The sequence below is a fragment of the Schistocerca cancellata genome, chromosome 1 (assembly GCF_023864275.1).
Source record: "Schistocerca cancellata isolate TAMUIC-IGC-003103 chromosome 1, iqSchCanc2.1, whole genome shotgun sequence".
NCBI classification, from domain to species: Eukaryota; Metazoa; Arthropoda; class Insecta; order Orthoptera; family Acrididae; genus Schistocerca; species Schistocerca cancellata.
Window position 1 is genome coordinate 567,989,944 of NC_064626.1, and position 13,031 is coordinate 568,002,974.

The window sequence follows — 13,031 nt, forward strand, 5'->3', positions numbered from 1 at the left end:
CTTGGATAATTATAACAGTGTATCTACATGGATAATTATAACAGTGTAGAACTTGAGGAGAAGTTACTTGAAAAGAAAATTAGAGATTGTGGAACGATATGGCAAAACAGAGGATTTCTGGAAAAAGTAGTGCGCAAAAGTCAATGTGTTTGAAGCTTGTGATCAGCAGAAACGTGAAGTACTCGCACAGATATGGAGAGCTTCGAAAACTAAAATGATACAAATGATCTCTACAATACATAATGCCAGTTTGACTAACACTCGAAGAAAATGTAGAAAAACCAATTACACAATAAAAAAACCTGAAAGTGCAATACACTACAACAAATACATGAAAGGAGTGGATTGAAAAGACCAATATTTGAGTTATTATCCTATATAATGAAAAACTATAAAATAGTCAAAAAAGGTTAGCATGTACCTCTTTAACTGAGCATTATTTAATGCATTCCGTACGTGTCAGTATTTCAATAGAGAACACAAGAGTCTGATTTCACGATTTTTTATTGAAAAAGTGTAATTCGTGGATAAAATACCATGCACCTGCTTCTGAGCAAAACTTGGAGGTTGTCACTACATTGCATATGTCTCATCATGATCTGGTTGACAGACTTTCCAGTCACATAAGGCAACACCAACTAATACTGATTTCGGAAAATGAAGAAACTGCCATGTATGTTCCAAAAACAAAAAAAGAACAACAGACTTAATGTGCAAGTCTTATGGAGTTGCGTTACATTTTTGAGACTGTGTTTCTTCACATCATATGAAAAAGAAATAGTAAGTGCCAAAGACAATGCAAATAAACAAATATATGAAACAAACAAATTTTGTATTTATTTACGTATGTATATCTTTGAAATTTCATGAAAGTAGGGGAACAGGGTTGAGAACTTATGAGAACTAACAATGAGATTAGTAAAACTTTACAATTTATAATCTCCTGATAATGTCACGAATGGCCGGCGACAAGCCTAGTAATCCGAATTAAGTGTTGCTGGTGCCAAGTGAATAGATTTGTACGAGATGTGTGGATGGCAAAGTGTTAATAGGTCAACACAATCTACCCCTATATACTGGTTGCCTATCTTGAGCCACATTCCACTACCTGATATCAGACATAAGAGCACACTATTGCATAAATACCAGATTCCTGATAACACCTACCTTTCAGTGTTGAACAATGTATTCCCTGTGGAGTGAGAAAGGCTAAGATCAAGACATCCCACTCTCATCATAACCAGGAATCTCTCAGAAATTAAATTCAATACCATCCATGAATGGGAAAGCTGCTGGGAACAGTTTTCCACAATGCCTGAAACTGCCTTGCATCCAGCAGAAACCCCTGGATTCGACCAGCCTTGGACAATTTGGTCTATCCTGAACCACCTGTGAATGGAGCATGGAAGATGTGCAGACGCATTTCACAAATGAGGGCAAATCTTCATCACCATTGTGAGAGTGTTGTGTGGAACGACAGACATTTGCTCATGTCGTATCAACATGATCCGCGTATGTGTACAGCGTACAAGGGTCTATTGACGAGTGGTGTGAATGGCTCTGAGCACTATGGGACTCAACATCTTAGGTCATAAGTCCCCTAGAACTTAGAACTACTTAAACCTAACTAACCTAAGGACATCACACACACCCATGCCCGAGGCAGGATTCGAACCTGCGACCGTAGCAATCCCGCGGTTCCGGACTGCAGCGCCAGAACCGCTAGACCACCGCGGCCGGCGACGAGTGGTGTGATGAAATACCTTGATATTCATATGCAGCTGGTGTCATTTGTGTTATTTTATGCTGGAGAGCGGTGTTTGAATGTCAGTGTGTAGCAGCCTTGCAGTCTTTGCTACATAATAAATAAATAAATAAATAAATAAATAAAAGCCTTTGCTTTTCTGTTCTTAATCTACTTACCAGGCACATAATTCTCTAGACCATTGAGTTACAATCTATGTAAACTTGACCCATAATTTCTCTACATCCATATTACTGGTGCTAAGTGATATCAATTCATTGTGTGAGATGCTAACAAGCAGAAACACTTTCCTAGCCTTCTTGATTGATTTATTAACTTTTGTAACCATAATCACTATGATGACATTATCCCTAATACTCGTCTCTATGATGGTGTCGATAAGGTCTGGCCTGTTGATCAATACAAGATCCGTCTTGTTGGTAGTATATTGTAGAGTAAAAGTAGTAATCTGTTACTTGCTGTGCATTTTTTGCCTTTATCTACACTCCTGGAAATGGAAAAAAGAACACATTGACACCGGTGTGTCAGACCCACCATACTTGCTCCGGACACTGCGAGAGGGCTGTACAAGCAATGATCACACGCACGGCACAGCGGACACACCAGGAACCGCGGTGTTGGCCGTCGAATGGCGCTAGCTGCGCAGCATTTGTGCACCGCCGCCGTCAGTGTCAGCCAGTTTGCCGTGGCATACGGAGCTCCATCGCAGTCTTTAACACTGGTAGCATGCCGCGACAGCGTGGACGTGAACCGTATGTGCAGTTGACGGACTTTGAGCGAGGGCGTATAGTGGGCATGCGGGAGGCCGGGTGGACGTACCGCCGAATTGCTCAACACGTGGGGCGTGAGGTCTCCACAGTACATCGATGTTGTCGCCAGTGGTCGGCGGAAGGTGCACGTGCCCGTCGACCTGGGACCGGACCGCAGCGACGCACGGATACACGCCAAGACCGTAGGATCCTACGCAGTGCCGTAGGGGACCGCACCGCCACTTCCCAGCAAATTAGGGACACTGTTGCTCCTGGGGTATCGGCGAGGACCATTCGCAACCGTCTCCATGAAGCTGGGCTACGGTCCCGCACACCGTTAGGCCGTCTTCCGCTCACGCCCCAACATCGTGCAGCCCGCCTCCAGTGGTGTCGCGACAGGCGTGAATGGAGGGACGAATGGAGATGTGTCGTCTTCAGCGATGAGAGTCGCTTCTGCCTTGGTGCCAATGATGGTCGTATGCGTGTTTGGCGCCGTGCAGGTGAGCGCCACAATCAGGACTGCATACGACCGAGGCACACAGGGCCAACACCCGGCATCATGGTGTGGGGAGCGATCTCCTACACTGGCCGTACACCACTGGTGATCGTCGAGGGGACACTGAATAGTGCACGGTACATCCAAACCGTCATCGAACCCATCGTTCTACGATTCCTAGACCGGCAAGGGAACTTGCTGTTCCAACAGGACAATGCACGTCCGCATGTATCCCGTGCCACCCAACGTGCTCTAGAAGGTGTAAGTCAACTACCCTGGCCAGCAAGATCTCCGGATCTGTCCCCCATTGAGCATGTTTGGGACTGGATGAAGCGTCGTCTCACGCGGTCTGCACGTCCAGCACGAACGCTGGTCCAACTGAGGCGCCAGGTGGAAATGGCATGGCAAGCCGTTCCACAGGACTACATCCAGCATCTCTACGATCGTCTCCATGGGAGAATAGCAGCCTGCATTGCTGCGAAAGGTGGATATACACTGTACTAGTGCCGACATTGTGCATGCTCTGTTGCCTGTGTCTATGTGCCTGTGGTTCTGTCAGTGTGATCATGTGATGTATCTGACCCCAGGAATGTGCCAATAAAGTTTCCCCTTCCTGGGACAATGAATTCACGGTGTTCTTATTTCAATTTCCAGGAGTGTATGTTTCATTTCTGTATAGACCAAATGGCTTTAGTTCAGCTCTTATTATTGTTCTACACATTACCAAAAAGCTTGCCTCTAGTATATGCATATTTAATTCCAGGTCAATATTACTTCTTAATCCTTTCCACACATTGTAGCTCTTGATCCAATACAAGAGCAACCTTTTCCTTCCACTGATATCTGTGTACACCATAATTGGTTTTCTGCTTTTCCTTTCAGCTGTGTTTTAAAATACACATGAGCAATCCTTTAGTCACAAAGGATATCTGGATAAATAAAAATCTATGTTTCCAGCACATTAGCATTGTAATCATTTATTGTTTTCACTGCTGTGCTACAAGAGCAGGCCTACAAAATCAATTAAAACAATCTATGAAATAAAATTGACACATTATGGACAACAGTGTAGCAATAAATACAATATTTACATAAAACAGTAAACAACTTAGGCTACTGTGATACATAGGACGGGCTTAATATAAGCCTGTAAATCATTACTTTATACATTTTTAAAATATATTATGATGTATACTATCTTGGGGGTGTGGAAACATGAAAGTATTTTACAAAGAAACAATCTTTTTACCATCAACTGCTGATACAAATTTTAATGAGTATTATACTTAGCCCAGTAGTCAGTGGATTTAATTTACATATTGTCAGACTTTCAGTTTTAGATCTGCTTCACATATAAACAGCAAACCATTTCCTTAAACATTTATAATATACAATTTAATGGATAGCAAAACGAAATTTATGTTCAGTTTCCAGATTCTTTTTCAACCAAAATATGTAATAATAGTTGATTTATTGTTAAAATTTATATCTGAAGCTTCCGGTCAAACCCGTACTACTGAAATAGTTTAGACTAGCGCATAAACAAAATGTAGCTCTTAAAAATGTTTATTGCACAGCAGTACAACCAACTATTCCAAAATCATTTTGGAAATTCAAACCGTACATATTAGCAGCAAGAGTCTGAAATTCAACAATAAAAATTGTGAAACTAATTACTTTTCACATGTGCAACAATGTGGAATTTGAAAATCCCAACAATGAGGACTTTACAGGCACACATGCACAAAAATATTGGGGGAGCATAACAATTAATACTGTTCTAACTGTTCCAATGGCAAGTTACTCAAAGCTTCACTTTAATTTTATGACCTGTTGCCACATTTCTGAACCTATGACTGCCATTTCAGCACCTGGTTACTACTATTACTTTTTAGTCTTACACGGTACATTCTGCTCAAATATACAAGTACATTTCAGTTAATTACACATGGGAATGTTTGTTTTTAATATCTGTGAGCACATTTGTGCCTAACGTTTGTCATTCATTCATTATTAAGAATAAATATATAATTTAACAACAAATATATATCCCAATATCAATTTAAAATGGTGTATTATGCAAGGTAAAGATTACCTTAACTTATGTATACGCTTCTCTCAAAAATAATTTATTAAAGTTTGCTAACCTCTGATAAGTATTTTATAGGATCAAAATATGGGACATATCACATCACAGCAAAATGGGCAAAAATTTTAGTTTGGGAGTCAACTACAATGAAACTACAAGACAAAATAACAGTGACTTAAAACAATTATATAAAAGCATGGCAGATTCATACACAACAGGAAAAGAAAGGATGCAACCATCCTTTTAAGTAGTTATTATTGCACTCTTTATCGGCACAGTTTTGACTTTTTGCCTCCTGGAAGATAGCCGTTCAGTTTGCAAACATGTGCTGCTGACTTGCATCATTTTCAAATTCACTCCAAGCATTATTCAGTTCCATAAATATTAGCTTAGCAATCTTCTCATTTGGTGTTCCAGTTTGCTACGAAAATGTAAATAATAAACATTTCTGTTAACAAGTGTTTTTCTTCAGTAAGACGTACAACAATAACAACAAAGTACTCATATTTCCTATATAAAATGATTTTTGGTGAGCTTGCGGAAAGTTGTTTAAAATTCCAATCATTTTCCATAGTTTTCATCAGGAAAGCTATTGAGCGTCAAAGAAATGACGGGTATCCACAAATATAAATGATGTAGGGATGCCCACTGCTATCATTCTAGTTACAATGCTTCTTAATAGCTCTAATAAAGGTACAAATTATTCACTTGGTGAAGTGTGGAAGTGGGTGTCTGATATCAAGAGACTGCATGTCATTGTGCGGAACTTGTGATTAGAAGGGAGCTTATCACCACTGGTACCAGAGAGAACAACAATACTGTATAATAAACCTGTGCATTCCTATCTTCTTCAGTAAATTAATTTCTCTCATGAAGCCCATGGAAAGTACTGCTGAAGGCTTGGAATTTATACTCCTTTGACACAAGTTCACTGACATAGTAAAATTAAAAGAAGCAGGTGCAAATAGTAATTCCACAAGGTGTGTAACAAGATATTTTTAAATCCATGGCATTTATCTATAACAATAATTGAAATTCATTGATGGAATAATATGTAAAATAAACAAAAGGCGATCATTCACCTGTAGTTGACTGCTGCGTGGCATACAGAGAAACATAACAGAAAACAGTATTCACACTAGCTTTTGACAGCTATCTACGATATCCCCCCCCCCCCCCCCCCCACACACACATAAGTACACAGATATGCCAATGCACAATCCCCCGGTGAGGGCGAGACCAATTAATGATAACTGAGAGAAGTTGCCTGAGCTGATGGACTTGGGGGGTAGGGTGTCTGCAACTTGCCACAGTTTGTTGGCCAGTAACGTGAGTAGAGAGTGGCTGTATTGGTAAGTCTTGCATCTGGGCCGACTACAAGAGAATAACCCATGGGGTAGAGTAGTGGAACAGGGATGGCCAAGGACATTCTGTAGGTTGGGTGGGCAGTGGAGCACTGCTTTGGGTGATGTTTTTAGGATCTTGGGTAGGATACTCCACACCTTAGGTAGCTTAAGCCCTGATGAAAGATGTCGTTGAGTTTTTCAAGGCCAGGCTGATACTGAGTGATCAGAGGAAGAGAGAGCACAGGATGAGGTGTAAAAGATATCATGTGTCAATAAAGGATCTGGTAAAGTTACTGAGGTATTTTGACAACTTCTGCTTTCCACTGCAGGTTCACTGTCCATAGGTGGTGAAGCTGTAGGAATAGACTTCTTGACATGGGATGGGTGACAGCTGTCAAAGTGGAGGTGCTGTGAGCTTTTGGCGCTCTTAATATGAATGGAATGAGACATCTGAGAGGTGGGGTCTACAAGGACCAGGTAAAACATATTTGGGAGTAGGTGTGGATGCTATGAAGGAAAGAACAAAGGTTGTCCTCGTCATGAGCCTGGATCATGACATCTCATCAATGAATCTGAACCAGACAAGAAGTTTTAGGTCTTTACTGGATAAGGAGGATACCTCCAAATGGCCCATAAATAAGTTGCCATGAGATGGTACCATGGGAGTACCAATGGCAGTACCTGGATTTGGCTTTCAAAAGTGAAACAATTGAGGGTCAGTATGTGGTTGGCTTTGAGGATTACGAACTATGTGGTTGGTTTGATATCACAAGGGCATTGGGACAAGTAGTGTTCCATGGCTGCAAGGCCATTGGCATGGGAATGTTTATGTATAAGGATGCTGAATCTGCAGTGACAAACAAGGAGTGTGGTGGTGGTGGTGGTGGTGGGACAGGAGCTGTCAAAAGGTGGCAAAGGAAATGAGAAGTGTCCTGAATGTAGGAAGGAAAGTTAGAGAAAATAGTTTGGGGGTGTGGGTTAACAATGCTGGAGGTACATTCTGTGGAGGCATTGTACTAAGCCACAGTAGGGAGAACATGTAGGGTTTGGGGATAGATAAAAGATAGGAGTATGGGGGGTTGCTGGAGTGAGGAGGGAGATAGATTCAAAGCCAGGTTTTGGGAAGGACCCAAGGCCTTCAGGGGAGCTGCTGGAGATCATGTTGGACTTCTGGCATGGGATCATGGTCATAGTGTTTGTAAGTAGAGGTGTCAAAAAGTTGATGGAACTAATTAGTCACCATGGTGGAGCCTTTCATCTGTGGTATGGGCGATAAGATCTGGATTGGTTTTGAGGTCTATGAGTGATGCTGTACTCAATGGGGAGGGATTTAGGGAAGGAAGGTGATGTTAGTTTAGAAGTAAAGAATTCCTGAAAGCTTAATAGGAGAGGAAATGAAGGCTGGAACTGTTTTCTGTGTGGAATAGCTGTTGGGTATTGTCGCTGGGGTATGAGACAAAGAACTGTTTCCATTGCACAGAAAGAGTAAAGGGGTAAAGAGCCTCCACAAGACCAGCATGGCTGGATTTAGGTTTGGGGCTAACGTGAGGCCATTAGAAAATACTTAGACTTGTGTAGGGGTCAGGGTTACGGGAGAGAGGTTGACAATAGCTTTACATGACGAGTGTTCAAGAGGAGTGAGTTTCATGGAGGATGGAAATAATTTCTGGGTATGTGGAAGGTGGAGTAAATCAGCAAGGCATGGTAGATGAGCTATAAGAGGTTGACTGAATGGTGGTGGTGGTGGTGGGGGGGGGGGGGGGTATTAGAGTGGTAGGCTCTTTCTTGGCTATCCCATGTGTGCATAAGACAAGAGGTGGCTGGTAAAACCTCCTCAGAAGGTGCTGGGAATGCTCTTCAACTGCTGAAGGGCAAAGATTTCTATTGAAGTGATGACATTCAGGAAATGGTGGTCACAGGGTAAAAGGAGTAGAGGCTGTCAAGTATGTTTTGATCTTGGATTATTTGATTATACAGGACCAGTATTATAAGAGTCGAGGGACATGAAAGGGAAGCAGTGGTTGGGAAGGGAGTGAGACAGGGTTGTAGCCTCTCTCCGATGCTATTCAATCTGTATATTGAGCAAGCAGTAAAGGAAACAAAAACAACGTTCGGAGAAGGTATTAAAATCCATGGGGAAGAAATAAAAATTTTTAGGTTCGCCGATGACATTGTAATTCTGTCAGAGACAGTAAAGGACCTGTAAGAGCAGTTGAACGGAATGGACAGTGTCTTGAAAGGAGGATATAAGATGAACATCAACAAAAGCAAAAAGAGGATCATGGAATGTAGTCGAATTAAGTCGGGTGATGCTGAGGGAATTAGATTAGGAAATGAGACACTTGAAGTAGTAAAGGAGTTTTGCTATTTGGGGAGCAAAATAACTGATGATGGTCGAAGTAGAGAAGATATAAAATGTAGACTGGCAATGGCAAGGAAAGCATTTCTGAAGAAGAGAAATTTGTTAACATCAAGTATAGATTTTTGCGTCAGGAAGTCGTTTCTGAAAGTATTTGTATGGAGTGTAGCCATGTATGGAACTGAAACGTGGACGATAAATGGTTTGGACAAGAAGAGAATAGAAGCTTTTGAAATGTGGTGCTACAGAAGAATGCTGAAGATTAGATGGGTAGATCACATAACTAATGAGGAGATATTGAATAGAATTGGGGAGAAGAGGAGTTTGTGGCACAACTTGACAAGAAGGAGGGATCGGTTGGTAGGACATGTTTTCAGGCATCAAGGGATCAACAATTTAGTACTGGAGGGCAGCATGGAGGGTAAAAATCGTAGAGGGAGACCACGAGATGAATACACTAAGCAGATTCAGAAGGATGTAGGCTGCAACAGGTACTGGGAGATGAAGAGGCTTGCACAGGATGGAGTAGCATGGAGAGCTGCATCAAACCAGTCTCAGGACTGAAGATCACAACAACAACAACAACAACAACAACAGGACCAGACACTCGATGAGGATGAGGGATTGAGGAAACTGGAAAAGGTGGAGGTTCTTACAATGTGTGACAGCCTGAGAGATGCCAATTGTAATGGTAAGCGCACCATGAGGGATATCATCTGCCCACAATATTTCAGGAAGAGGTATGTGACTGAATTTTGGTTGGACATAGAAGAGTTTCCAGTACTGGTGCAGGTAGAATGAGCATGGATTCACGTTTGGATGGTCGGAAGACAAAAGGAGTGACTGAAGGGGGAAAAAAAAAGAGAAAGAGAGAGACGGGGAGAGAGAGAAGCTGAAAAAAGTTGAAAAGAAGAAAGTAAAGACTTGGTTTAAATGTTATAATGGAAATCAATGGTACATGCTACAGGATGGTCCATTGATTGTGACCGGGCCAAACATGTCACGAAATAAGCATCAAACGAAACTCGTCTAGCTTGAAGGGGGAAACCAGATGGCGCGATGGTTGGCCCGATAGATGGCGCTGCCATAGGTCGGACGGATATCAACTGCATTTTTTAAAATAGGAACCCCCATTTTTTATTACATATTCATGATGTACGTAAAGAAACATGAATGTTTTAGTTGGGCCACTTTTTTCGCTTTGTGATAGATGGCGCTGTAATAGTCACAAACGTATAAGTATGTGGTATCACGCCAGTGCGGACGGCATTTGCTTCATAATACATTACCCGTGTTAAAATGGACCATTTACCAACTGCGGAAAAGGTCAATATCATGTTGATGTGGGGCTATTGTGATCAAAATGTCCAACGGATGAGTGCTATGTATGCTGCTCGGTATCCTGGACGACGTCATCCAAGTGTCTGGACTGTTCGCCGGATAATTATGTTATTTAAGGAAACAGGAAGGGTTCAGTCACATGTGAAACGTCAACCATGACCTGCTACAAATGATGATGCCCAAGTGGGTGTTTTAGCTGCTGTCGTGGCTAATCCGCACATCAGTAGCAGACAAATTGTGCGAGAATCGGGAATCTCAAAAATATCGGTGTTGAGAATGCTACATCAACATCGATTGCACCCGTACCATATTTCTATGCACCAGGAATTGCATGGTGATGACTTTGAATGTCATGTAAAGTTCTGCCACTGGGCACAAGAGAAATTACGGGACAATGTCAGTTTTTTTGCACGCGTTCTATTTAGCGAGGAAGCGTCATTCACTAACAGCGGTCACGTAAACTGGCATAATATGCACTATTGGGCAACGGAAAATCCGCAATGGCTGCGACAAGTGGAACATCAGCGACCTTGGTAGGTTAATGAATGGTGCAGCATTATGGGAGGAAGGATACTTGGCCCTCATTGCCGATGGCAATCTAAAAGGTGCAATGTATGCCGATTTCCTACTTAATGTTCTACCAATGTTACTACAAGATGTTTCACTGCATGACAGAATGGCGATGTACTTCCAACATGATGGATGTCCAGCACATAGCTCGCGTGCTGTTGAAGCGCTATTGAATAGCATATTTCATGACAGGTGGATTTGTCGTCGAAGCACCATACCATGGCCCGCACATTCACCAGATTTGACGTCCCCGGATTTCTTTCTGTGGGGAAAGTTGAAGGATATTTGCTATTGTGATCCACCGACAATGCCTGACAACATGCGTCAGCACATTGTCAATGCATCTGCAAACATTACGGAAGGCGAACTACTCGCTGTTGAGAGGAATGTCGTTACACCGGAGGTACATGTTTCACATTGGAACAGCCGAAATAAAATGTTCAAACGTGCCAACGTTCTGTATTTTAATTTAAAAAACCTATGTGTTACCAACTGTTCATCTAAAATTGTGAGCCATATGTTTGTGACTATTACTGCGTCATCTATCACAAAGTGAAAAAAGTGGTCCAACTAAAACATTCATATTTCTCTACGTACTACACAAATATGTAATTAAAAATGGGGGCTCCTATTTTAAAAAACGCAGTTGATATCCGTTTGACCTATGGCAGCGCCATGTATCGGGCCAACCATAGCGCCATCTGGTTTCCCCCTTCAAGCTAGACAAGTTTCGTTCTTTGTAGTTTTTTTGTTTGACGCTTATTTCGTGAGATATTTGGCCCGGTCACGATGAATGGACCACCCTGTATATAGAGTGCTATGTAGGAATGTCAGAAAATGTTTTGAATCAGCATTAAGTAGTAAGCATACTCATAAATAATTATGTTTGGTCAGAAATTGACAGCATGACACTAAGTAAACATGTGCAATTGTACAATGTGATCATAAATAGGTAAGTAAATGGTAAGCTAACAGCCAAGCTAGGCAGCATGCGTCGGTAATGGAGAATGTGTTAAAAACAGTAGTTGAATTAAATGTTTGGAAAGGGGCCACTGCTGTGAGAGCAAGGAGTTGTAATACAGTACTTATCAGCATGTGGGCCATTACAGTAGTGAGCACTCAAGAGGGTGGACGGTGTGTATTTTGAAGGCAGGTACTATATAGGAGGAGGAGAAAAAAGTATAGGCATATAAGGAATAAAGAATTAACTAACGAGTTGTAGGTAAGTAAATGAGACAGTCTTCTTTTTCTTGTACTGTATCTTTGGCCTGCATCAGCACAGGGTCTGCACAGTTTATCAACAAATTTGGCATGGCTAATTTAAGGAGTGGACACACCTTCCTGTTGCCATGTAATGTGTGTATCCCAAATGTCTACATGTGTAGTGTTATTCACATGAAGCTGAGTGGAAGTTTTCTAAATGTTTGTGAATCTTGTAACTGAGGTGGTACTTAGATACCAGCCCAGTATTCATCTAGTGGGGTATGGGAAACCATCTAAAACCCACATCCAGACTAGCTGGCACACCAATCTTTATCATTGATCTACCTGGCAGATTCGATCTGGAGCTAGCAAACACCACTCTCAAAATGGCACCTTAACATGCACATCTATCTAGGTGGGTAAGTAAAAACAATGGTAAAAGAATATGGGATTGAAGAGAGCTGAATCACCAATGCACAACTGTAATGGAAATTCATGGATGGAACAAGAAGTAAAAGAGGAGGACGGTAACCACTCACCTGTAGTTGACTGATGTGGCACCTCCACACATGTAACAGAAAACAGTATTCACAACCACACAGACACCCAAATTTACACTAGTGTGGCTGCAGTCAGACTGATAACTGATACTTTTTATAGAGAGCAATTGGCTGGGCTGATGAAGGTGGGGAGGGGGTAGAGAAACATGCCTGAGGTAAGGAGGGAGTAGTGTGAGGCAGGTCTTTTGACTTATGATTCAGCAGCTACATGGCAAGACAAAAGGAAATCAAAGGATTGAGCATAAAAGAGAATTGAGTATACAAGAGCATTTCGACCCTCCCCCCTACTCCTCCTCTACCCTCCCCACTCCTCCTCCCTCTCTCTCTCTCTCTCTCTCTCTCTTATATGCTCTACTCTCTGAACTTCTTTTGACTCATGCAGCCACTGATTCATCTGGTGGAAGACCTGTCTTACACCATACTTTGCTACCTTGTTCCCACCTCCATCAGCCTGATAACAGCTCTCATTAACTGATGATAATGTCTCGCTGTGGCTGCAGGAGTGTAGGTGTGCAGGTGTGTGTTTTGCTAGGAAAAGAGCAAGAGCTTGAAA

At 42.0% G+C, this 13,031-nt stretch overlaps 1 protein-coding gene across 3 annotated transcripts in view; it reads right to left on the reverse strand.

Annotated features, from left to right (window-relative positions):
• Positions 1-3,969: 3,969 nt before the first annotated feature.
• The window catches only part of LOC126181449 (cyclin-G-associated kinase), a 245,441-nt gene continuing 236,379 nt past the window's right edge, over positions 3,970-13,031 (reverse strand). For all 3 annotated transcript variants that reach the window (XM_049924773.1, XM_049924774.1, XM_049924772.1), the window contains exon 24: positions 3,970-5,520. In XM_049924773.1, the coding sequence (XP_049780730.1) occupies positions 5,410-5,520 (111 nt within the window). In that variant the 3' untranslated portion in view covers positions 3,970-5,409. The remainder of the gene's footprint in view (positions 5,521-13,031) is intronic.